This window comes from Polyodon spathula, chromosome 7, assembly GCF_017654505.1.
Source record: "Polyodon spathula isolate WHYD16114869_AA chromosome 7, ASM1765450v1, whole genome shotgun sequence".
In the NCBI taxonomy this organism is placed as follows: domain Eukaryota; kingdom Metazoa; phylum Chordata; class Actinopteri; order Acipenseriformes; family Polyodontidae; genus Polyodon; species Polyodon spathula.
Genome location: NC_054540.1, coordinates 34,279,228 through 34,305,418, shown reverse-complemented (window position 1 = coordinate 34,305,418; position 26,191 = coordinate 34,279,228). Strand labels below are relative to the sequence as shown.

The 26,191-nt window shown below is 37.2% G+C and overlaps 1 protein-coding gene across 4 annotated transcripts in view; it reads right to left on the bottom strand.

Moving 5' to 3' along the window:
• LOC121318567 (rho GTPase-activating protein 8-like) overlaps nucleotides 1–23,789 on the bottom strand; it is a 43,343-nt gene extending 19,554 nt beyond the window's left edge. The window contains exons 1-4 of one of the 4 annotated variants that reach the window (XM_041255376.1): nucleotides 23,733–23,751; nucleotides 23,222–23,296; nucleotides 4,641–4,741; nucleotides 926–1,066 (exon numbers count right to left, since the gene is read on the bottom strand). In XM_041255376.1, coding sequence (XP_041111310.1) covers nucleotides 926–1,066; nucleotides 4,641–4,683 — 184 coding nt within the window. In that variant the 5' untranslated portion in view covers nucleotides 4,684–4,741; nucleotides 23,222–23,296; nucleotides 23,733–23,751. Of the gene's footprint in view, nucleotides 1–925; nucleotides 1,067–3,048; nucleotides 3,265–4,640; nucleotides 4,742–23,221; nucleotides 23,297–23,364; nucleotides 23,625–23,732 lie in introns of those variants that run through there. The other 3 variants (XM_041255375.1, XM_041255377.1, XM_041255378.1) reach the window with 3 other exon arrangements.
• Nucleotides 23,790–26,191: the final 2,402 nt, after the last annotated feature.

The window sequence follows — 26,191 nt, the reverse complement described above, 5'->3', positions numbered from 1 at the left end:
GGGCACTAAAAAAATCCACTTGCACACTTTGAACTGCTGCTGCTGTGGAGAAAAAAACAAAAACAACTAACTTTCATCCATTAACCCATTAAGTACCAAATAAATTTTGAACACAAGCACTAAGTATGTCATTTGACGCAGTACATTTAGACAACTTTTACGATAAACAAAATTAGGGTGAGTTATAATAGCAATACAGTAAAAGAGAAAAGCAAAACAGGTCAAAAAGCAAAACAGGTCAATAAAATATGCTCCAAAAAATTACAAAGTAGCTCGTCTTCAAATGAGGACAACGGCACTTACAGGGTTAAGAGGTAGCAGTTTTATTCAATTAAGATATATTAGAAACACTCAAACAGACCCATGACCTGAACTGTGCCTTCACAGTGAAGGCATGCTAATAGCAGTTGTACAAACCTACTACCATAGCCACTACCTGTAACACATTTAACACAGTCTCTGTAATTGTTTTATTTAAAACGGTTATTACTGATTTTTTTTGTAAGTATCAAAACATAAAACAAAGTGTAGTTAAGGTATTACTTACATTTTTTTTTACATATACTTATACACTACCCCAGGCTGGGACACAGGAGTCCCATGAGGTTCCAAAGTGATTTCCAATGGCATATTTTAACATACCTTGAGGTTCCACCAGGACTGAAAGGGTTATACCCCACTCAGACACTATGCCTACTAAATACATTGGTATCTCTTAATAGAACACTGTCTCCTCTTGAAATATATACAAATTATGTAATGAGCTGTATGCGATTCATTTTCCAGGAATTGACCCCCACTCAGAAGCCTTGCTTATTAAATATCTTGGTATACCCAAATATCTGATCTTCTCTTCTTCAAACACACACATTTAACGAGCGCTCGGTCCCATAGGTGCAGTGGTCTTTATCCCCCCACCCCTTACCTGTCACTTGGATGATTCCATGCCTAGCCACATCATAGTAAGCATGGTTGATATCGAGATAGGATGCTTCATGAGGCACTGATGCGGGGGTGGACAGACTGCCTCCAACACTCTTCTGCTCTTCTTCATCCTTCTGCAATTCTGTAAACATGAAATGCAGGGTGGTTAGAGGAGGAATGCGTCAAAAAGATCAGGAAATCAGCCTTGGAGTTCAGCTTGAATATTCCACCAAGTTAAGCTCCCCTGTTTCCAATAGGAATATTCCACTCAGTTCAGCTCCCCCTTTCCAACAGGAATATTCCACTGAGATCAGCTCCCCGTTTTCCAATAGGAATATTCCACTGAGTTCAGCTCCCCCGTTTCCAATAGGAATATTCCACTGAGTTCAGCTCCCCCGTTTCCAATAGGAATATTCCACTGAGTTCAGCTCCCCCGTTTCCAATAGGAATATTCCACTGAGTTCAGCAGTCTCTGATTTCTAATTTCCAGAGCTCTTGCATCACAGGTGGCTTCAGATAGTTTTCATTATCCAGCATTTCATTCAAAAGGAAGTTTATGAACACATATTCCTTTATAACAGTTTCCTGTAGTAGAAGTATAGCTAAGTGTAATAAAACACAGTGAAGGCATGGTAAAGCACAGATAAGCATTATAAAGCACAGAGGGGCACGGTAAAGCACAGAGGGGCATGGAAAAGCATACGTAAGCATTGTAAAGCACAGAGGGGCATGGTAAAGCACAGGTAAACATTGTAAAGCACAGAGGGGCATGATAAAGCACAGGTAAGCATTGGAAAGCACAGAGGGACATGGTAAAGCATTGAAAAGCACAGAGGGGTATGGTAAAGCACAGATAAGCATTGTAAAGCATAGAGGGGTATAATAAAGCATAGGTAAGCACTGTAAAGCACAGAGGGGTATAGTAAAGCATAGGTAAGCATTGTAAAGCACAGAGGGGTATAGTAAAGCATAGGTAAGAATTGTAAAGCACAGAGGGGTATGGTAAAGCATATTAATAAGCTTGGTAAAACTGCAAAAATACTTGTAAAAATACTGTGACAAACTTTTATAAAGGTTGTACTGAAGTAATAATCAAATGTAACATATTTATAAAAAAAATCCTCCGTAACTATCAAAAACTGCTGTGGTGGTTAATCAAGCATAAATGATAAAAGAAAATTCAATTACAAACGTTTAGAATAGAAGTATTTTTCCTTGCCTCCAAAAGAAAAAAAAAAAAAAAAATGAAGACATTAAAAAAGACCAAAAGAGACCTGTACATCTTGTATATATATATATATAGTATATATATATATATATATCTATATATATATACCATATATATTTGTTATATATATGTAAAACCAAATTAAACTCATAAAACAAAGAAACTAAAGAAGCATCTTAATTGACAGACAAGATGCTTGAAAATCACCAATACTCATTTTATTTGTCACTTTTTTTGTTTCCTTATTTAAGTAAAGACTTGCACACATGCTTGACGTAATGGGGACATAACTCAGAACACACAATGATTGATATCAATATTATGTGCGCCAATTCATACAGTATTTGAATTTAAATTGAGACTGTAGCAGGGCAGTAGGGAAGCCCTGCGGTTTTAATGAATTGTTTGTTTATTTTTATAACGCGGTCTCCCCTTCCGCCCGTGTTATTTTGTATTGATGTATTATGATTTCTTTATTGTATTTGTTATTGTTATGATGGCGTTGCTGTGCGTTTATTTTGTTTTTATTTTGCAACGTGATCTGGCAAAGGCAAGGTCAGTAAACTTGTTATCTGCCAGGAGTGATTTAAAACCTTGTGCAGAAGGTGGCCATCTCCAGAATTAATTAATTGTGTAATTGTTGCTAATCGGGAGATGGCAACCTGTATATAATCCCACAGTTCTCTGCACTCCGGGTGGGTGTTTGGAGGAGGAACGAGAGCGAGCGAGGAGCGAGAGAGAAATTTAAAAAGATATAGAAGCAGTGAAGGTGATCGCCCAGCCTGACCTATAATTGTATTTTTTGTTTGACCATTTATTTTGCTCTGTGAGCAGTGTTTTTGTTAAACTCTTATTTTATTTTGCACAGCCAGTCCTTTTGCACTTCAGTACCTTACCTCTGTGTATTTGTTTCTGCATCTGGCCTGATGTCACCACTCGTCATCTTGTCACAGAGACACATTCTGCTGACTGCCAATATCTTTTCAAAGAATCATTACCACGGTACACATTTGTTTTGCTAAGAATAGTCAGATGTTATGTAAAAAACAAACATATATCCTATTTCATCTACATGAAACAAAACCACCAGTTTGCATAAAAAAATCATGAAACTGGTCTAGACAGTTTTTGGTTTCAATAGGAAACATCCATTAAAACTTCTCCGGGAAGTGCTTGACTACAATTTGTGTTGCTGTCAGGCTTCAGTCATGGCCTGCTTTAATAGAAAAGTGAATCCTTTAAAACTAAACTCGTAAACAGTATAAAGGCACTGGCTCAGTTATCTAATTCTTAAAGGTTTTCTACCTTGATATTCACATACAGATAGTGGAAGGGGGGAATTCACAACACCTTTCACCCAACTATTATCAGCACCAATGTTTTTTTAAGGAAGGGTAAAAATTTCTCCCTGGGATACATTTATTACTTTGTCACACCTGTCCTTAAAGTAATAAAAAACAAAAGCTAAGATAACTGTATGCAGTTACTTACTTCATAAAATCACAGGGATGGAAATAAGACTCCTATTGCATAGCAGTTTCACCCATTCCAGGTTTTACTATGAGCTTGATTAGCTACAGTGTATAGGCAACAAACTCAGATGTGTCTTATTAAACTCATAGTAAAACCAGAAATGGATCAAAGTGTGATACAATGGGAGTCTTATTTCCATCACTGAATGTTTTCACAAGGGTCTAATTGATCTTTTGGAACCTTTTAAAAGCTGCTATATTAGCAGTGCCATAATTAAAATGACAATGACAAAACTACATCAAGGGCACATATGTAATCTTAAAGTGTTCATTTCTACTTTTGTAACATTAACAAACATTTCAGCACTAGAGGAGTTATGCAAAATGACAACCCTGCTATAAATAGTTTCAGTCTTTTAAACAGCTTGTAAAAAGTACATATAGAGACGATATACAGTCAGGGTACAGACCAGACTGGACAGGTTTAACTGGTTAGTTGCGTTGAGTGGAGTTATTTTTCACAGATCCCTTAACCCCTTCTGTGGTGCTGAAATGAGGTTAATTAAAACAATCTCTAAATTCCCCTTGTATGCAAAATCCTCACTGAAAAATTATTTTCTTGAAAGGCAAGGGTGTATAGGATAAGCACCATCTTTTAATGGCCTTTAGCCTTCAGTGTGTTGTTGTGCAGATGTGATGAATATTAAATTATTGTTTTAAAAGATGGTCACATGAAAAATTTGATGCAAAATAGCAAAATTGTGGGCCTACATAGGGTTCGATACACAGGAAGAAAAAAAAGTGTCAATATGTTAAACTGTGCAAATATACTCTGAAACAACTTAGTAAACATTTATTTTTTATGTCACTTGTCAAAATCCCTAACTTACAGACCCTTGGTACATACAGTATTGTATACTAGATTTTTGCAAAAGACAGATTAAACACTTCCAGAAAACAACCTCAATTCTGTATCAAAAAAGAGGAGAGATACCCTCAGTGTTGCAGCACAGTACCTATTTCAGCCAGCTGCTCCAGGTCAATCCCTGACAGCATCATTGTGTGACCTCAAAAGCGCAACGCCTGGGACCGAGAGAACCACCTTCACTTCACCAATCTGCAGAACAAACAGGAAGACCAGAGGCACAGCTGAAAAGAGGCACCAACATAAACACACACAAAGCAGCACCAACAGACTGCTTGTGTAATCAGTCTGCTCACTAACTCCTTCAACTCAGACGCAGATGATGGTTTTGAAACAGGCAAAAAGCATTTCAAATAAACACACACAGGATTTGACTCAAGCCACAGGTATTTATTTTACTATGGGTTGCACTGGCAGTAAGATCCCTCTCCTTTACGCTTCCAGTGTCGTCAGCAACTCCCAGTTTGCTAAGCACAAGAACAGACATGTCCGGGACAAACTATAAGCAAAAATACAGAGCTGTTAACAGCGATTAAGACATTACATTAAGTTGTTTCTTTACATTTAGTAGACTTACAGGACATTCGAATGAAGCTGCAAAATTTCTGGCAGTTATCCTTATAGCAGCTTCTAACAAATACCACAAAACAAACAACAACTGTGACAAACTGATAGCAGATGTTTTTTGTCATTGCCCCTAGAGACGTTTACTATGGTACTTTTCCACATTTACTATGCTTTTCCCCCACAGTTATAATATGCAGTTTACCTGGGTCTGCCATGGTCTCTGGTCTTTGCAATGACTACCTATGCTTTACCATGCTTTATTACAGATTCCTGTGCTTTACTTGGGGGAACTGTTATAAGGGTGTATGCAATGTTATCATTAAACAAAGCTCCATAATAGAAAGGCTAGCACTGTGAGTTCACCTTGGAATGTCCCTCTGCCTATGTGCTTCCAAAGAGGCAGAGCGGAGTGCCAGGGGGAATATTCTTTCAGTCATATTTTAGCAGAATCAGCAATAGCTGGCCCTTTGCTTCAAAGAACAGCATTCAAACTATTTGTATTTTTAAGACAGAAAATGAAAATGTAAATACTAATTGGACCAGGGTATTAATGATACTGCAACAGTCAAAAAAAAAAAAAAGCCTCAGACCAAACAGAAACGCTTAAGTCCAGTTTAAGAGCTAATTGGTGTCTGTGAAACCAGCCATTACAGCCGAAATGTAAAACCATCTGTGTCACTGTGGCAGGGTGCCCCTGCCCGTGTGCGTATTTTGTGTGTTGTGTTGCGTGTGGTGTGTTAATGTTGGTGTATGCATATGTGTATATATATATGTGTGCATGGGATATAATGGGGCTGTGGAGCATGAGTGATTTAAATGATACAGTTGTATTTAGGTAGAAGGATTGCACACGGGGAGTGCAGAGATTAGATCACATGCTGGGATTCAAGTGAATAATTAATTAGTAATTAAATCCAAGCACAACAGTATATATAGATGTACAAAGTACTCACTCGGGGTTGTGTGTTTGGCTGTGGAGAACGGATGTGGAGAGGAGAGTAAAAAAACTAAAAAGAATTATACTAACAATTGCTACGTATGCTGGTTTTGCAGCCAGCATACTACTCGTTAGTGTTTGTAGTCTGTCTCTTCTGGCACCGCACCGTTTTGTTTTACAAAGTTTTTTTGTCTTGTTAAATCTTTTTATTTTACAATAAACCGGCGCATCAGCGTGATTTCACCAGTCCCGTCGGTGTCCTGTGTTCTTCGGATCTGATGTCAACGCTCAAGCCATCCTGTGACAGTCACCCCATTTAAAAATATATACTTGGTAGTGTCAAGTTTATAACAGACAACCATTTGTTTTGTTTTGGTATAGGGCTTCCAAACAATTTTCACTGACAATATTCACTGTTTGGAAGCCCTATACCAAAAAGAACCAAAATGAGGTTATGAAAAGCTTACCCTATTCTGTTTATGCCATTTTGTTTTAGTAGCAGGTGGCTAGAATCATTAGCACTTTATTATTATTATTATTATTATTATTATTTTATTTATTATTATTTATTATTATTTATCTATTTTTTAAGTAAAAGACATCCATTTTAATTCCAAAATGATTAAGAAACAAGGTGAGACTTTTACGTGCCCCTAAATTAAATATTTGAGTCGGTTTATTTTTGGTTTGATAACTTTATTGGCTGAATTTTTCTTTTCTGAAAATTGTTTGAATGACGATTTTGGAGTAAAGAGCTTGGAGAATCCAGCCCACTGTGTTCTGCGATGTACTCGCGGTTCTAAGTCCAGTTTCGAATTCTGTTTTATTCAAGTATTCCTCACCGATGGCATTGGGCAAGAATCAGCAATGTTTTTGCACCTAAATGCAAGCTGCACAATTTTTGTGAAAAAAACTTAAAACTGTTAATGTTACTATAAACAAACAATGTATAGCTATGGCCAAAAGTTTTGCATCATCATACATTTTGTCAAATGAAACCTGCTGAATAATGTTACGTTAACATACCGAATTACATACCACTTTATGGTTTTCCATATACTTACTGAAAAACTGATGAAATTAAAAAACGTGACATTTTGAAATTTTAAATGAAATACTGTACTACTATGCTGGCTTCCTGTAGACTTTTTCAATATAACTTTGTTTCTTGGAGGACAAGTTTTATATTTTATTTATTTATTTTTTTTTTAATTAGGTCTCAATCCTAAAATTCTAGGTGATACAAAACTTTTGTCCAATGCTGTAGATATAAATGGGCAGAGGCTGGGCACTAACATGCGGCCACACGCACTGCAAGCAAGCATCTTAACCACCGTGCAAAAGTGCCGGGCTCACCTGCACTCGTGGTTTTACAGCTTTTAACCTCATCTCATTCCCCCCTTTAACCCCAGCGATTGGCTGCAGCCAATCTATGAGATTCAAAGTTGTTGTGGCCACAACACAGAGTACTGAGCACTATTTGACCGCACCAATGTAACAGGGTGGAGGCTGGATGCAAATTGATAACCATACTCACAAGCGTCCGAACCACTGTGAAAAAGAGCAACACAGCCTGCTGCACAGGCACAAATCACTAAATAAATATCAAAAAGATATGGGCTTGTATTGTTAGTGTGCATTCCCAAACCCCCCTCTCCTGAGTATTCCCTTAGCAAGCCTCTGCTAGAAGCGGTACGGCTCTGCCGGTAGTCTGAGTTTCCTTTCACTTAAAAGTATTTCCAAGGAGTCACAAGACTGTTACTCACCCCAGTGTAGTGGCTGCTGACATCAAACAACAACAACAACAGGTCCTTTTGGTTCCAGAACTGTTTCAAGCTCTTTCCCAGATGCTGCTGGGAGTCATTACTTGGCAAGGCATGCTTTCATCACCTGGTCGCCCAACCTCTTGTGACTATCTACAGCACACACTGTTATGTTATCTTGGTGCTGGAGCATTCTCTTTTGTGATTTCAGTGAGAAATGTTTGCTTTGCCAATTAGACACAATAGGGCCTGATAAATCATAAACAAAGAAGTATTTTCATAGCCGGATTTTAACTGGTTCTCACTTGAAAGAAAAAAAAAAAACAAAACTATAGCCTGATTTCCTGATTGGATTGGAACCTTGTCCTCTAAGGGTGAACATAAGGAAAGACTAGTGACTTAGTCCACTGCACCACCTCCTAGACCCCCAGCTCAATGCTATTTCAAATCTAAATCCCAGCACCTTCTCTGATAACAGGCCATTTATACAAATTGCATGATACCATGTAAAACTTAACTTTTTAAAAGTTAATCGGTTTATACCAAAATGCAATCCGAAAGGAGGTCTGTACATCAGTTTGGTAAGTTTGGTGAAGATGCATAACAATTCAAAGCAGTTATCAGAAAGACAGAGAGAGATGCTCCCGAGTGGCGCATCCAGTAAAAGGTGCTCCACGTGGAGTGCAGGATGCATCCCATAGCCTGGAGATCACAGGTTCATGTCATTGCCGATCACAACCAAGGGTTCCTAGGGGGTGGTGCACAATTGGCTGTCTGCTATCTGGGTAGGGAGGGCCTAGGTCAGCAGGACAATCCACAGTTCACTCTAGGGTGCCTGCAGGTCTGCAGTGGAGCCATTCAGATCTGCATTGTCCTCCAGCACTATAAGTCTGGTGGCTTCACTGTGGATCCACAGTGTGAAAAATTACAGATTGGCAAGAACACATTTCAGAGCATGCATGTTTCAGCCTCCATTCCCCTAGTTGCCGGGGGGCTGCGGTGGTGAACAAGGGTAAAAATAATAATTGAGGAGAAAAATCAGAGTAAAAACCATTAACTAACTGCATAAGGGTCCACATTTTGAATTCCCTCAAAAACAACCTCACTTAATATAGCAGGTTTTTATACCAGCGGCAGCCTATACTCAGTAATCCATCACTGCAAGAAAGCAACTTACCCTCAATGTCTATATTTTCATAGACAAGTGTCAAGTCCCTTAAAAAAAAAAAAGGAAACACATCACAAAAGGAAATTAACTGTAACAGGTTGTTGTAAATGTGGGGATCAATGCAGAAAGACCGGCATTTCAGCTCATTATTCTCAAAGACCATACAGAGGAGGGTGCCAGTTAAAAGAATGTGCTGCACTGCCAAAGGAAATTGATTTCCTTTTAAAAGCTGCATTTTCTGTTCCTTTGAGATAACACAATCTCCCTTCTGACAATCTGTGCAGAGCCACTAGCTGTGTTACTGGGAGCTGCTGTGAAGGGTTTACAATGCGCTGTGGAAACACATGGCTGATCTGTCAGGACCCGGAGGCAGAGAGATAAGAAGCTCTCCGTTGCAGAGCTTCATGTAATCAACATGCAAGCCTTCCTTTATTTGCGATCTCGAAAAACACCAAAGGATTTAAATGCTTTTTTTTCCCCTACCAATTATTAGATTTATACATTTTCACTGCCTCCTTTTTTTTTTTTTTTACTTTGAAAACAACAAAAATAAAGAACGTTGTTCACACCAGTACAAAGTCTGTATTGAGGAAGTGCTCTTCAGTTTTAGCTGCCTGCCATAGATATATGTAATGTAGGCAACAGCAGCCATTGTTTCTTTGTAGAAGCAAGAGCCAGCCAGCACCACCTAAACCAGTGGTTCTCAAACTATTTGGACTGTGTCCCTCCTCCTCTTGTCTGTGGTACTTGTCGCCCCCAATATGTACTTGTAGCAGGGCGGTAGAAAAGCCCTGCACATAAAAAGGGGGCAGAGCAAAGCCCTGCTTTTTAAATATATTTGTTTATTTATTTTTAGAACGGGGCACTCCTCTGCCCCTGTGCAGTTTATTTTGTGTTTTTATTATGATTTACTGTACTTATGCAATTGGATTATAATTTGTGTATTTATTGAATTTTATATATATATATGTGTGTGTGTGTGTGTGTGTGTGTGTATATATGTATGTATGTATGTATATATATATATATATATATATATATATATATATATATATATATATATATTAATATATATATACAAGGTCCTTTTTTTTTTTTTTGTTATCTTTTGTTTATAGTGTTTTATGACAGGTAAACAGCTTAGCCGTCCTGCCTGTTAGTCAGGGACCTGTCAGTTTTTAGTCAGCACTCTAAATGTGTGTTCAAGCTTGATCAGCAGCCTACAGAGATCAGAAAACACAATAAATAGGATATATATTTTTGAATGTGATTGTGGACTGAAATAAATTACTTTTTTTTTTTTTTTTTAAATAAAATTATAAATCTGTAGCTACAGTAAGCACTTCTAGGAAATGAATTGTTAAGTGTGAAGATAACATAAAAAAAAAAAAATCATCATATTCAAAAACTGCAAACTATCAAGAAAAATTGGCAGGTGTTACAAACTACGAGCAAAAAAAAAGTGGCTTACTCCTTTAAAAAAAAAAAAAAAAGGCATGATCATACTTAGTCTGATTCATGGGCTTGCAGCGATCTTGAATTTCTGTCAAAGCTGCTGGGTTTAATTTGTTGTTGTTCTGTGGGAGCTGTATTTTCTAACTGAATGAAAATCGTGCTTCTATCTGGGGAATCTGCTCGCTGATCTGTCCTCAGCACTACGCCTCCCGAAAACGGAGACAGTCGTGGTGACTAGATTGTAGTGTGGCTGATAGATCATGTTATTCTTAAGGATAAAAACAGTCCCTAAAAACGAAAACCTTTTAAATTGAGACGTAGTTATTTATTTATTAATTCCTTTTTACAATAAAGGAGACGTCAAGCATGGTTAAGTGTCATTAAAACGTGTTTAGCTGTGTGTTTGTTTGACAAGAGCGAATTGCGCTGTGTAGGCATAATGTTCTCAAATAATATGTCACCATTTGTCTACGATGTAATTTTATTTAAGACACCTTTGGAATAAGTGTGACACTCTTTCAGTTCGCCAGTATGAAACCAATTGGTTCACCAAATTTAAATGAAGTACATCTCTAACGCGTACTTCATTTCAATTGAGTTCGGCATGTCTCTAGAACATCTCTCTGAAACTGGTGTTAGCATCTTTCTGTCCAGTGAGCCTTCTTAACATAAAAAAATCCCTCCCGTTCATTTCTATTTAAACAGTAACTGCACTCAGACACTCTATCCAATGCTGCCGTGGCCGGGATTGAAGTACGGCGTGCCGAAAGGCTCAAGACACAGCAATGCGATTAATGCACGCTGAAATAATTAATCGCCCAAAAAAATTAAAGCGTTAATCGCAGAAGTTAACAGCGATTATTAACAGCGTCGGCCAGCCCTAATAAAATATATATATATATATATATATTCTATATAGATATATTATATATAATTATATAAAACCTTTTGGAACACGTCTTCACGCAGAAGGTGACCATCTCCCGAGTTTAATTAGCTGTGTAATTTTTGCGGCATAATCGGGAGATGGTCACCTGTATAAAAACCCTGCAGTTTTCCCTACTCAGGGTGGCGTGTACAGAGGAGAGTATAGGAGGCGAGAGGAGAGAGAAATTTAAAATGAAACTAATATAGGAACAGTGACAGCAATCTGCGCAGCCTGACCTGTTGTATTTTGTGTTCGTGATTTGTTTTAAGTATTTATTTTGCTCTGTGAACAAGTGTTTTTTGTGTTTAAATATTTATTTTATTTTTGTTTAAATAAATGGCACATGCCCCACCTTTTGCCCTGCAGTACTTGTGTGTTTTGCTTCCTGCTTCTGGCCTGACGTCACCACTTAGCCAGCCTGTCACAGTACTGTACCAGGTTTTCAATTAGTTTCAAGGTAGGTCGCACTTATAAGGTAGTAGGGGGCACAATGTTTGAGAAAAGGGTTTAAAAGTGTGCATTTTGGTACATTTTTGCATGGTTTAAGCACGTGCTAGACTAGTAGTGGTCTGCTTGTAGTGTTTGACAAAGTACAACATTAGTGCAAAGATGGAGCTTTATTTCAGCACTGCTCACAGCAAGGCAATTTCAACAAGAAGAAAAATTACTTTTGGAGCATCAAGGCCCCTGCATAATTATTAAGCTTTTTGCTTCATGACAGCCCTCATTAAATTATTTTCTTTAAGTTTTTGAAGCATTTTGTTAAAGGCATGACGTGTACAAACACAAATCTTGTATTTTTGTGTATTTTATTTTTATTTTTCGCTGTACATGCTCTACATTTCTTGAATGCAACTGTTCATTTTAAGCAACCATATTCTGCTGGTATTAATAATATACAGCACCTCTCTCTGCACTGAAGCATTTGTATATCAACTGACAAGTATTCACTGATATCCCATCGTGCCTTTCTTCTTAAAGGGGTACAGCCTCTACACATGAACCCCACCAATGCATCTCCGACAAGCACTTGGCTACATGTTTTTATGATATCCCAACAAAGGGAATACGCTTTTTTTTTGGCTACATATGTATAGCTATTATGTACTATATATCTGCATACAGTACAATAATGCAACAAAAAATTGACTGAATGATAATACCTGAAAATAATCTTAATATTTAATAAACAGCTTGCGTAAATATAGTATTTTATTTATTTCATTTATATAGCGCCTTTCATACCAGAGTATCACAAGGCACTGTACATAAATACATAAAAATACAAAATATACAAATAATAATAATAATAATAATAATAATAATAATAATAATAATAATAATAATAAAAGCTAGCAATTGCATTAGAACCACAAGATAAAAATGTGTTTTAAGTTTAGACTTAAAAATACCCACAGATCCAGCTTCCATAACACATGGAGGTAGAGCATTCCCTAGTTTAAGGGCTCTAAAAGAAAAAGCCCTCCCTCCCGTATTGATTTTACTGACCCAGGGAATAACGAGCAGCCCCACTTCCTGTGATCTAAGAGTGTGATTTGGGAGATACGCGGTCAGTAGCTCCTGCAAATAGCTAGGTGCGTCTCCATTCAAGGCTTTACAGGTCAATAATAAGATTTTAAAATCAATTCTGTATTGAACAGGGGGCCAGTGCAAGGAGGCTAAAACAGGGGTGATATTCTATTTTTTTTTTTTGGTTTTAGTCAAAATTCTAGCAGCAGTATTCTGAACAAGCTGTAGGCGGGACACCGCAAGTTTTGGGATGCCAGCACTTTGAAAATATTAAACCCCGTTAAAAACTTAGGTCCGGTGTAACGTCAATTTTTGCTAATTCAGCAAAATGTGCTACAGGTAGCAAAATATGACAAGTGTAAAATTTTGTTACCTTGTCAAAATCTGCTACCTAGTCAAAATCTGATACCTGTACCAAAATGTAATCTGCAGCTATAAACATGTGGGGTTTTTTAGTTTTTGGTTTTTTCGGTCAAGTTAAAACAATCTAACAATAGTTTAAAAAGATTCTAAAATATATATATATAGAACAACTAAAATAATGTAATATAATTAACATTTTCAAACTAATATCAACAACATGACAAATAGTATTGGAACTCACACTAGGCAAATAGCTGTATTATTATTATTATTATTATTATTATTATTATTATTATTATTATTATTATTATTAAATCATCAATATAGTTTCCACATATACCACATCCTCTGTAAAATGTAATGCAGTATTTTGGTAATTGATCGCTCTAGGTCTATGAATTGACAGATGCCTAAAATAGATCATACTTTGATACTGTTCTTTATTAAAGGCAGCAACATTTGATGGATGCTTCTATGATGTCAAACATAGTTTTTTTCACATCCACTGTATCTGATACATAAAATGATTCCAAGGAATATATATATATATATATATATATATATATATATATATATTACATACACACATTATTATTAATAATAATGATAATTAGTAATCTAGCAGACAATTTTATCCAAACCAACTTCCGGAGACTAGGGAGTGAATTATGCATCTACAATTGATGCTGCAGTCACTTACAATAGGATCTCAGTTTTATGTTTCATCCAAAGGATGGATCACCAGTTGTAAAACACACATAACATACAGTAGCAACAGTACATACACGCTTTCCTACCAATAATAATAATAATAATAATAATAATAATAATAATAATGATAATTAGGGGTGGGCACCCATATCTATTTTGATATGATATCGATATTGTTCAATATCGATAATTTCCATATCGTGATATCGTGGGATTAAAAAATAAAAAATACCGTACGCTCGCAGTGACATACTTTTTATTGCTAATACTGCTAAATACAAACGCAGTATAATATACAAACCCTATACGTACAAATCATGGTCAGTCTCTTAGGCAAACACCACACACTAAAGTATTATTTAACCATTTTATTCCATTGCTTGGCGTTTCGGTACCACTACTGGCATTACTTTATTAAAAAAATGTAAGATTGTTTTCGGGTATTCTCATTTGTCGTATTGTACCAAAAAAAAAAAAAAAGCGTATTCCTTTTGTTGTGATATCGTAAAAAAAAATGTACCCATGTGTTGTGAGATATTGGGGTTTCATGTATAGAAGAAAGGCATGATGGGATATCAGCTGAACACTTGTCAGCTGATATACAAATGCTTAAGTGTAGAGGTGCTGGATTATTACACTCCGGTTTCATGCAACAGTTGATGATTTCATGCAACAGTTATGATGGTGACCAAACGTGTGCGAGTGTGCGAAAAAAAAAAAAAAAAAAAAAATGTTAAAATGAACAGTTGCATTGAAAAAATGTAGAACAGCAAAAAACAAAAATGCACGTGCATTAAAAAAATGCCCTGCAAACTTAACATAAAGAAAACAAATTTAAATGAAGCAATAAGCTTAATATTTAAGCTAAACTTTTTTTGTGAACTCCAATAAACTTACGTTATCTTTCCTCAATCAAATCGCAGAGTGCCTAAATAAGCATGATAATGTACCATAATAAAAAACTGTCATGAACAAAATGTAGAACATAAAGAGCAACCAGATACAGTCAACAAAAGACAACATATTATTAATATTCTTTGTCGTATTATATATTTAAAGTACGTTTATTTTTCCCTTGAAAGTGCTCCCGGTTCTAATGCCCGGCTGTACAGAATTCCTGGGGAGATCCCTGAGTTAGCAAGCATGGATGCACCTGGTTCTCAAGGTCAGTTGTTGGCAAAAGAATAATTTTAATCAAGGGAGAAGATGTTTTTTGTTCCAGTGAATTACACAGTCAGTCGAAAAAAAAGATGCTGCTATCAACATCTAGCAAGCAAAGTTAAAGATAGGAAAGAGCAACGGACAACAGCCTAACTGATTAGCTCATCGCAATTTACTTTCTGTTTTGTTATTACTTTCATTTTATCCCATCTCTCGTTCCTCCTTCCAAAACACCCACCCCAATCAGCAAATGCTGCAGGTTTTTATACATGTGACCATCTCCAGGTTAGTAATAAATTAATCAATTTGGTCACAATATGAGTTTTTAATATCTGTGTGGTTGTCAGCAACGCTGCATTACTTCGATGCCTACCACACATTCTCACCAGATGTCTGACAGAGACTAGCTGCTATTATTGCCTCTGCCAGGCCACATGTAACTGTACAGTAATAAACAAAACATCATATTTCAAATGAACACAAACCAACACATTTAAATTCCACAATACAATGCACAAACCATTATTTTAAAAGGGTACTGTGGCAGAGCACAGCTCTGCTCTTTAGAAATTGGCAGGGATGGGGTTAAATTCCCCTACCTGCCTGGGTTCATTGTGTTCAGGTGGCTGGGGTTGATTAGATGATTAGTTTAATTAACGATCAATCAGCACCCAGCCACCTGACATAAAAGGAGGCCTCTGCTTCCCATTAAAGAGGAGGGAGCTGAGGAAGCAAGTTGGTGTTTGGGTGTTTGGGTGTTTGGGTGGTTTGAATCCAGTGAAGGCATTGCCCAGCCTGGAAATTGTTATTTTTGCTTTTTGTCTTGCTTTATTTGTGTTTAAATCCCTTTATTTTGGCCCTTGTGCCCTTTCATTTTTGTGTTTATTTATAATAAAATAGTTATTTTTTTGAACTACAGACTGTCTCTGGGCCTCTATCCACTTGCCAGCCTGCCACAGGTACATAAGGACCTTTTTTTATTTTATTGCGTTACATGTTCCCATATGTTGCTACAACTGTTTACGAAAGGTGTGTGTTGTTTTAATTTATTTTTTTTTACATTTTGACCACTTTTTTAAACTTTTAAATTGCATTCCCTGCCTCAAGATGGCTTCCCATGTACCCGCATGGACCTCTCAGAACTACATTTCCCACCATCCTCCTGCTCACACATATAACTGAGATGGATTTAGACATGGGAACATAATATAATAATATAATATAAACAATACAATAAAAAAGGCCCTTATGTACCCTTTAAATACACACAAAACAATACATTAAATCACCCGTTCTTAAACACCAAAATAATACAATTCTTGCAGGGCTTAGCCCTGTCCCCTGTTAATGTGCATAGCTTTGTTCTACCCTGCCACAGAGTGAAAATATTTGAAGTGATCGGCTTAATTGTAGTTGGTGCTACAACAAATACAGAATGAATAAGAACAAATATAATGGGTGTAAAGTTTAGGTGCCATGAATTCTAATTAAGGGAGATTTATATATATATATTATATATATATATATTATATATATATATATATATATATATATTGTGATGATGTGTATGTACCAAACGTCAATTTGGAGGCTTTTGGACCCTGGGGATAGCCACACACATTGTATGATGACAAATGTAACAACTGCTTAATTGTATAGTTAATGGGAAAATGCTGATCAGATGCGAGTGATCAAGTTGGGGTTAAAAAGGTTTTCAGTTGGTGTGTTCAGGGGAGAGGGTTGAAATGGAGAGAGAGAGAGAGGAAAGAAACTGAACAGTGGAAAGGTGTGTCGGACAAAGAAAGAGTTTTCTGTTAACGAAACAAAGGTACGGGTTCTGACAAAAGTGCTTGAATGTGATTTGGATTAGGTGATTTATGGAATTAATTTAAACAGGGGAACAGGCTTACCCTGCCCTGCATTAGATAGAACTACTATTAACCAGTTTAGTTAGCGCCTAAAGAAGGGCAAGGTTTTGTTTTGTGTTTTTGTTTGTTTGAAATATCAGTTTGCTAATATACGTACGCCATGGTGTTTAAAGAGCACTTCCATTGTATTGTGTAATAATTAAAGAGACAGACACCTGTTTGATGTGCTAAAAGAAGCACTGTTGTGCTGTGAACTTGTCAGTGAAATCACATGTAGTGTTATATATATATTATAAGATATATCTATAATGATATAATATATATATATATATATTATATATTATATATTATATCCAGATTACGATTTTGTAACATCCTGTTAATTAGAATTTATTGAGTTTGTATACTGATAATTCTCTCTCTCTCTAGAATAATAGATAGCTTCAGTAAGTTATAAGAAAATAATTCTATCTAGGGTTTCTGTGACATCATAAATTATGAGACCGAATAAAATGTAAGTTTACAAAACATGTATTTCATATCCAAAGACTTGTTTTGTTTTTTTTTTCTTATGAACGTTGTCTGTCTGCAATGAAAAAAAAAAAAATCTGGGCATGCGCAATAGGAAAATAGTGTGGGCATGTGCAGTACACAAAGCAAGAAAATTTGATAGGTAGCATAAATTGATGAGTCCCGTCCTTTTAAACATGTGAGTGCATTTCCATTTGCGGAGTGAAGTGGGGAGAACGTTTGTGAATTATTTACATGGTAAAGGCAAACCCTATAAGACCAGTCAACTCTCCCTTATTTGCCAGGACTCTACCGTTTTCTTGACATCTCTACCGGACCACTCCCGGTGTTATGCCAAATAGTGTCACCTGGCAGTATTTGGCACTATTTGTGCAAAATATGGTCTCCCTGCCAAATAGTGTCGCCAGCACAATTGTCTTATTGAAGAGTACGACTAAAGTAACAATGTGCAACAGATTGTATAGCCATCATATTGATTTGATATTCTGATTGTGTTGCATTCTTTGTTTTTGGAATATATAATTTGTTTTAAAAGCACAGCTGTTGCATGCCAAAAGAATCGAACCAAAAAGAAGAAAAAGGTAATATAGGTACATAAAAATGTGAGAACTTAATATAAAATCAATTATCAAAAGGTTTCTGACTACGTCCTCGTCAGGATCAGCTGGCTTTTTTCTGTTTTTTTTATATATATATATATATATATATATATATATATATATATATATATAAAAACTCAAATTACTCAAACGTAGGACAAATTCTAAAAACATTTAAAACCCCTTGAAATGTTTGATCGGAAGCTCCCATCATCATCATCAGGGACTCGAAGTTGACATAAAATTGACAAAACTGGGCTGCTTTATATACAGTGACAACTTTTGCATTCAGCTAGCCTAATAACTTCATGTTAATGTTACTGCAATGATCTGAATTAATAATAATGCAAAGGCATAGGCTGCTGAGGGAAGCACAGGGAAGAACCGCCCGGCCGCAGTGGCCGAGAAGAGAGTCAAAACCCACACCCCAGTTTGTCGTGACTCCCTTCACGTCTTCGCCCAAGGATGCCTGCCTCGCTTCGCCCAATGGTGCCTGCCTGGCTTGGTCTGGGGCTGCCAGCCGCTCCGCATCGCCTGGGGCTGCCTGCTCTGCTTCGCCTGGGGTCAGCGGAACTGCTTCGCCACGGGTCGCCGTCAGCTCTGTTGGGCCGCAGGGGTCAATGTGGCCGGAGCCCCACCAGAGGGAGCTGCCGGCAATGAAGAAGGGGGGAGAGGTCAGGAGACCAACTTCCTCAGCAGCCTTTCCGCTACCAGGACTGCTCCGGCTGAATGAGTCAGCCTGGAAGCTGTCAGCAGGTCTGCTGACAGCATTATCCCTGGCAGTTTTTCCGCTGTCCCCATTCTTGTTTTGTATAAAAATTAAAAACATATAGTACCCTAATCGTGTTTTGTCATTTGATGCTACATATTCATTTGCTGTCCTATTTATCTAACCTGATACTTGAAAGTTTTCTCACACTTTAACATTATAAACCATAGTAGGGACGCCCTGGCAGCTGCAGTTCTTTAATGGGGGGGAAGCGATACGAAAGGTATATGCGCATATATATATACACACACACACACACACACACACACACACACACTGAACAACAATATAAACGCAACATGTAAAGTGTTAGTCCCATGTTTCATGAGCTGAAATAAAAGATCCCAGAAATTTTTCATACGCACAAAAAGCTTATTTCTCTCAAATTTTGTGCACAAATTCGTTTACATCCCTATTAGTGAACATTTCTCCTTTGCCAAGATATTCCATCCACCTGACAGGTGTGGCATATCAAGAAGCTGATTAAACAGCACAATCATTACAGAGGTGCACCTTGTGCTGGGGACAATAAAAGGCCACACTAAAATGTGCAGTTTTGTCACACAACACAATGCCACAGATGTCTCGAGTTTTCAGGGAGCGTGCAACACCAGAGCTGTTGCCAGAGAATTGAATGTTCATTTCTCTACCATAAGCCGCCTCCAACGTCATTTTAGAGAATGTGGCAGTACCAGCCACTCGGACAGCTGATCAAACTGTGGGTTTGCACAACCAAAGAATTTCTGCACAAACTGTCAGAAACCATTTCAGGGAAGCTCATCTGCATGCTTGTCGTCCATACCAGGGTCTTGACCTGACTGCAGTTTGGTGTCGTAACTGACTTCAGTGGGCAAATGCTCACCTTCGATGGCCACTGGCACGCTGGAGAAGTGTGCTCTTCACGGATAAATCCCGGTTTCAACTGTACCGGGCAGATGGCAGACAGCGTGTATGGCAACGTGTGGGCGAGCGGTTTTCTGAGGTCAACGTTGTAAACAGAGTGCCCCATGGTGACGGTGGGGTTATGATATGGGCAGGCATAAGCTACGGACAACGACCACAATTGCATTTTATCGATGGCAATTTGAATGCACAGAGATACCATGACGAGATCCTGAGGCCCATTGTCGTGCCATTCATCCGCCACCATCACCTCATGTTTCAGCATGATAATGCACGGCCCCATGTCGCAAGGATCTGTACACAATTCCTGGAAGCTGAAAATGTCCCAGTTCTTCCATGGCCTGCATACTCACCAGACATGTCACCCATTGAGCATGTTTGGGATGCTCTGGATTGACGTGTATGACAGAGTGTTCCAGTTCCCGCCAATATCCAGCAACTTTGCACAGCCATAAAGAGGAGTGGGACAACATTCCACAGGCCACAATCAACAGCCTGATCAACTCTATACGAAGGAGATGTGTCAAGCTGCATGAGGCAAATGGTTGTCACACCAGATACTGACTGGTTTTCTGATCCAGACCTCTACCTTTTTTTTTTAAGGTATCTGTGACCAACAGATGCATATCTGTATTCCCAGTCATGTGAAATCCATAGATTAGGGCCTAATGAATTTATTTCATTGACTGATTTCCTTATATGAACTGTAACTCAGTAAAATCTTTGAAATTGTTGCATGTTGCGTTTATATTTTTGTATATATATATATATATATATATATATATATATATATATATATATATATATATATATATATATATATACACACACACACCACACACACACACAAGAATTAACAATTAATGCATTTTGTCCATTTGCTGCAAAGGCACTACACTGTATTCGTTTGCGAGTTTGCCCATTAAAAAAAAAAAAAAAAAAAAAAAAGTGAGGCAGGCTATGACTTTTAGCTTGTATATTTCGTGTTCATAAAACGAGACTAATAACAATGCAATATGTCTGCGTGAAACGGCATTCTTTTGCGAGTTTTTATGTAGGAGCTATGAACCGTTATTTGACATAACCGACTGTACAGAGTAAAGTGTATTTTTGCATGTTCATAATTAGAAATTGCTTACTCGCAAATCAACGAGTGTGCACATATAGTACATATAGTGAATATGTACGCTTATTTTCTGTGTTCATAACTAGAGATTGCTAACTCGCAAATCAACGAGGCATGTCTTAAATTGTCTTAAATTACATGTCATCTTTCATGAAGTGAAATGGTATTGTATTGCGAGTTTTTATGTTGGAGCTATGAACCATTATATGACGTAACCTACTGTACAAAGTAAAGTGTATTTTTGCATGTTCATAATTAAAAATTGCTTACTCGCAAATCAACGAGACGTGACTTAAATTACCCCGTAGCATGGCATTTCTCACTGGGTGAAATATTAGTGTTTTGCGCGAATATCCACCCGAATATCCAATATCCAACATCAACCTAGCTTCACCGGGGTAACTTGCCCGCATGTCTTCTTAAACTTATTTGTTTATTTGCAGCAATTATTCGGGCATTTATCTTCAGTTAAAAAAATGTAAATGTTTTCTAAAACCAGTTCTTCCATTTTCATGTACTGATTCAAAATGAAAAGGTGACCGTTTTTAGCAAAGACGGAGGAAAAAATATTCCAGAAAAGCACAGACGAATTCGCATCACTGCGCATGTGTTCTGAATACAAATGAGACACTTCTTTCGATGACGCTATTTGGCACAACACCAGGACAGATTTTCTCTAGTATTTTGCTAAAAAAAAACTCTCCTGTTAAACTCCTGTATTGTCAGCAAACCTTTAATTTCTGCAAGAGTCATGTACGGTCTGTGCTTTTTACCTGTCTGTACTGAGTAGGGCTTAGGACCCAGGGGGCTTGGTGTGCGATAAACCCTCACGGTAAAAAAATAAAAATAAATAAATATAATATGCAAATTTCAAACTTTTTGGGCATCCACTAAATTCTCACATAATCCTAAAAAAACGTTGGAAAAAGCATACTTTCTGTAAACAATGCAGGACTGATTTTAGCAGTTGGACACGGGAGTAAGAATGATGTGTGTGGTAAGCACGAGGATCACAAAAACACCAGAAAAACAGTGACTCAGAAAACCAGCGCTTCAATAACATCTTTCCTTGCCAAAGAAAAATGAAGATGAAGAAAGTTTTATATGCAGAGACCTTTACATGTTGTAACTAGTTCAGCAAATCTGTAGTAGACATGTTCCCAGACTCACACATTGCAAAGTATTCTGCATAAAAGTCTAAAACACACAAATAGTGAAAGAGCGTTTCCATTACAACTTCAGCATCAACATTGCTCTAGAAATTCAAATTGATTAATAACATGTGTTTATATACAGCAGTAGTGTATTCATTTAAGACAGAAGACAGTTGACAATGAAATGTTATTGACAGTGGAACTATCGATCCGCCACATATGTGCAGTATAGTAAATAACGTTGCAAAACCACGTTGTGTATTTTGGTTTTTTTTAACAATGCTGTGCAAAAGTCTTAGACATGTTGCATTTTTCTACTCTGATGCATTATGAACATCAACAATTTACTCAAAGCCTATTACAGTGTACCATTCTACCCAGTAACACAGTGGAATGGTTGTATGCCTTTGTCATATGTAGGTATTCACTTCAATTCAGGCCACTATGATTTCAGTTTACAAAGCTCCCTTATTTTGAAAACTCGGTGTTGACAGATATGCGATAAGTGTCCCCTAGTAAAAGCACAACCAAGTGTATTAAAGAATAGCGAACGCATGGTTAAGAGCAGGTGAACACTGTAAATCATACGTCAACTATGATATATGCATAGAATAACCGTTGGGAAAACTGCAAAAGTGCCGTGGTAAACTTTATAAAGGCAATACGTGCACAAACAGGCACACCCAAACGTAATTCACCCGAAGGTGTAAAACTAATTAACTTCCAGGTAAATCAAGCTACTGTCTCTACTGTCACAACAAAACAAAACAAAGTTTGTCTCAATTCCCCACGGGAACACTTCATTTACTGTCATGTGACTTAAGTTCCAGCTCATTTTGGGGTTTAAGATGTTCTGAAACTATCCGCCCTATGATGATTAGTACCATCGACTTCGAATGCATCATCAGCGTTACACAGGTACAAGGCGGGCATGGTACCCTTGTGTAGTTTTACTGCACTTAGCTGTATTTTACATTTTCAAGTCAGTGCGTACGCAATACTTCACTGTACAGATCTATCACGACTATTTGTGGGTTTTTTTTTTCTATGCGATTCCACCGTTTTAGCACTAGCAGTTGCCAAGAATCTGAAGTGACACTTAGTTTCACACTTTTGTAGCAAAACTAAAGAGTACTTACCGCAAACTGTCAAGTACCGTTTCTCCACCGTGACTGGATGTCTAAATTACACGTTGTTTTGTGACAAAACGAGACCTCAAAAGAAAAAAAAAGTTTAAAACTATCCGTCACGACTCAAAGATTATTATCAAGCGTATACTTACAAATGAGGAGCCTTTTATTAAGTTGTTTTTTTTTAACATACGAAAAATTCTCTTTTAAAATACTTTGTCTTTTTTCTCCCAAACTATTCACTGGATTAAAAAGAAACTTAATCAAGCTTTCACGCATGCGTTCTGTTCAAATTGCTACGGCTGCTCTGCTCTCTCCCCCAAAAACCTTTTGTAGCGAGTCACGCACAGAGAGATAAAGCCTGAAAAGTGAGTTTCGGTTTAACACAGAAGGACATAGAAAAACGTCCTGGAAAGCTGTAACATGAATCAAACCTGGTGTTTTTGTAGCATTAAAATGTGAGAAAGTACGCTATCTAACCTGTTTTTTGTATGGTAAAAAAATGCAAGTGTAAACTCACCTGTGTAGCTTTGTGGCGTAAATGCATTAAGAAAAATAAGGAGGGGCGAGCAACACAACAGCACCTGCATGAATTAACATTCCACAGGCAAAAGTGGGGCGTTCGCAGGAATAAAAATGTAATATTTGGGGGGGGGGGGGGGGGGGGGGGGGTGGGGGGGGGGGGGGGGGGATATATATATATATATATATATATATATATATATATATATATATATATATATATATATACACACACACACACACACTCTAGGCAAGCATACACAGCCCCCTAACTCTGAACAAACACATATATACACACACACACACACACACACACACACCTCCATATAAATTACAGCCTTTATAACTAGCGTTCCTCCTTTTTTACAACAGGTGTAATTCTCAGTGTTATTATGAACGACTGGATTTATCTGACAGAAAATTAAACTGCAGGGGATGTGCTAAATACATTTCAGAATAAAACCATAAAAAACACTGAAACCTATGTTAAATCCTGTAGCACAGATTGGCATCGATTTTTAACCCCTTAAATGCACTGTTACTTCAACTATAATACATACATCGGCATGAGTGCCATGTTCACCAGCTGTTATGACCTCGAAATCAATGTTTTATAAGGTTACTTTAATCAAGAGTTTCATATATTCATAGTTGAGCAGTATCGAAAATACATGTAAATAAAATATGTATTTTCATTACATTTGTATTTTGGAATTTATAAATGTAGATGCCAATTTAGAACTATTTTGTATTTTTATCGAAAATACATTTCCTGAGTATTTTGTAATTTCAAAATACTCTAAAATACATTGTCAGTACTAGTTTAAATATCAAACTGCAGTGGTATAGAATTTAATTATAGTGATCGCGTATTCGATTAAAAAAAATGCACACGCACGCGTCAGTTCCTCTTGGGAGTAACTTTAAATCAACAATGATGCGCTGGCTGCCACGCTGTCTTTCTGGAAACACCAGAAGATTCCATCGACTAATGCTTCAGGCTGCTGAAGAGCTTGTATCAGAATATTCTAGTGGGAGACCCCTTGAAGAGGAAAAAGATGACTTCTTTGTTTTTATGGATAGCAAAGATGTTTCCCAGATAAGTACTCTCTGAACAATAAGCAACAAAGCTGAGCTGGAGATCCTTCATTTTTGTGAAGACCCAAGGAAGGATGTGGCCTCTTTCGATCAATACCCCTTCCTAAAGAAGCTGTTTATATGCTTTAATACCATTCTTCCTTCCCCTGCTCCTGCTGAGTGTTCTCTTTTGCTGGCTTGATTTTCAGCCCCCAAAGAAATAGACTGTTGGATGACCTCTTCCAGAAACTTGTTTTGTTGAAGGAGAACTGATAGAGAACTATACAGTGCCACATATCAGTCTGGTACATCAATGTGTACTGAAAAGTACACTAATATTAGACTGTGGCAGGCTGGCGAGTGGATAGAGGCCCAGAGACAGTCTGCAGTTCAAAAAAATAACAATTTTATTATAAATAAACAAAAATAAAGTGCACAAGGGCAAAATAACAGATACTCAAACACAAATAAAGCAAAAACAAAACTCACAAAAATAAAGTTTCCAGGCTGGGCAATGCCTTCACTGGATTTAGAAAATTCAAAAACCACAAAACAAACACCAACCTGCTTCCTCAGCTCCCTCCCTCCAACTGAGAAGCAGAGGCCTCCTTTTATATCAGGTGGCTGGGCGCTGATTGATCGTTAATCAACCTAATCAACTAATCAACCCCAGCCACCTGAACATAATAAACCCAGGCAGGCAGGGGAAGTTAACCCCATCCCTGCCAATTTAAAAGGGCAGAGCTTTGCTCTGCCACATAGACATTAAATAAATACTGTTTGAATATTCAAAGGTTTTTGCTTACTATTTATATTTATTTTAAAACTGCATCTTGACAGCAAAAAAAAAAAAAAGGTTCTTGGAACAGTAATTGTCTCTGAAATGCTAAAAGCCCCACATATTTCCAAACGAGCAACTTTGAAGGGTTACTCTTATAATAACAATCCAAAAGCATTCCAAAATGTTCAGGTCCAGGCCTTATTATATAAAATATCGATTTTTTTTTTTTTTTTTTTTTTTGGGGGGGGGGGGGGGGGGGGGGGGGGTATATATATATATATATATATATATATATATATATATATATATATATATATATATATATATAGTTAAACATATTTTGTAATTTCAAATTGTACTTTGTATTGAAAAAACAGTGGTTCCAAAATAATTGGTGTTTTGCCTTTTTATACATTGTTTTGAGCAATGCAGGAGTCTGAATATATGTATGTCTAGAAAATCAGGAGTTAAATGTGCTATTTTATTTTGCCACACAATTAGTTTTGTCTTGTTTACAATATTTGTTGCAAACTGCAGCAGAACTCAATGGCAGTGCTTGAGAACACAGCAGGACTCAAGTACAGAATTATCACGCATCC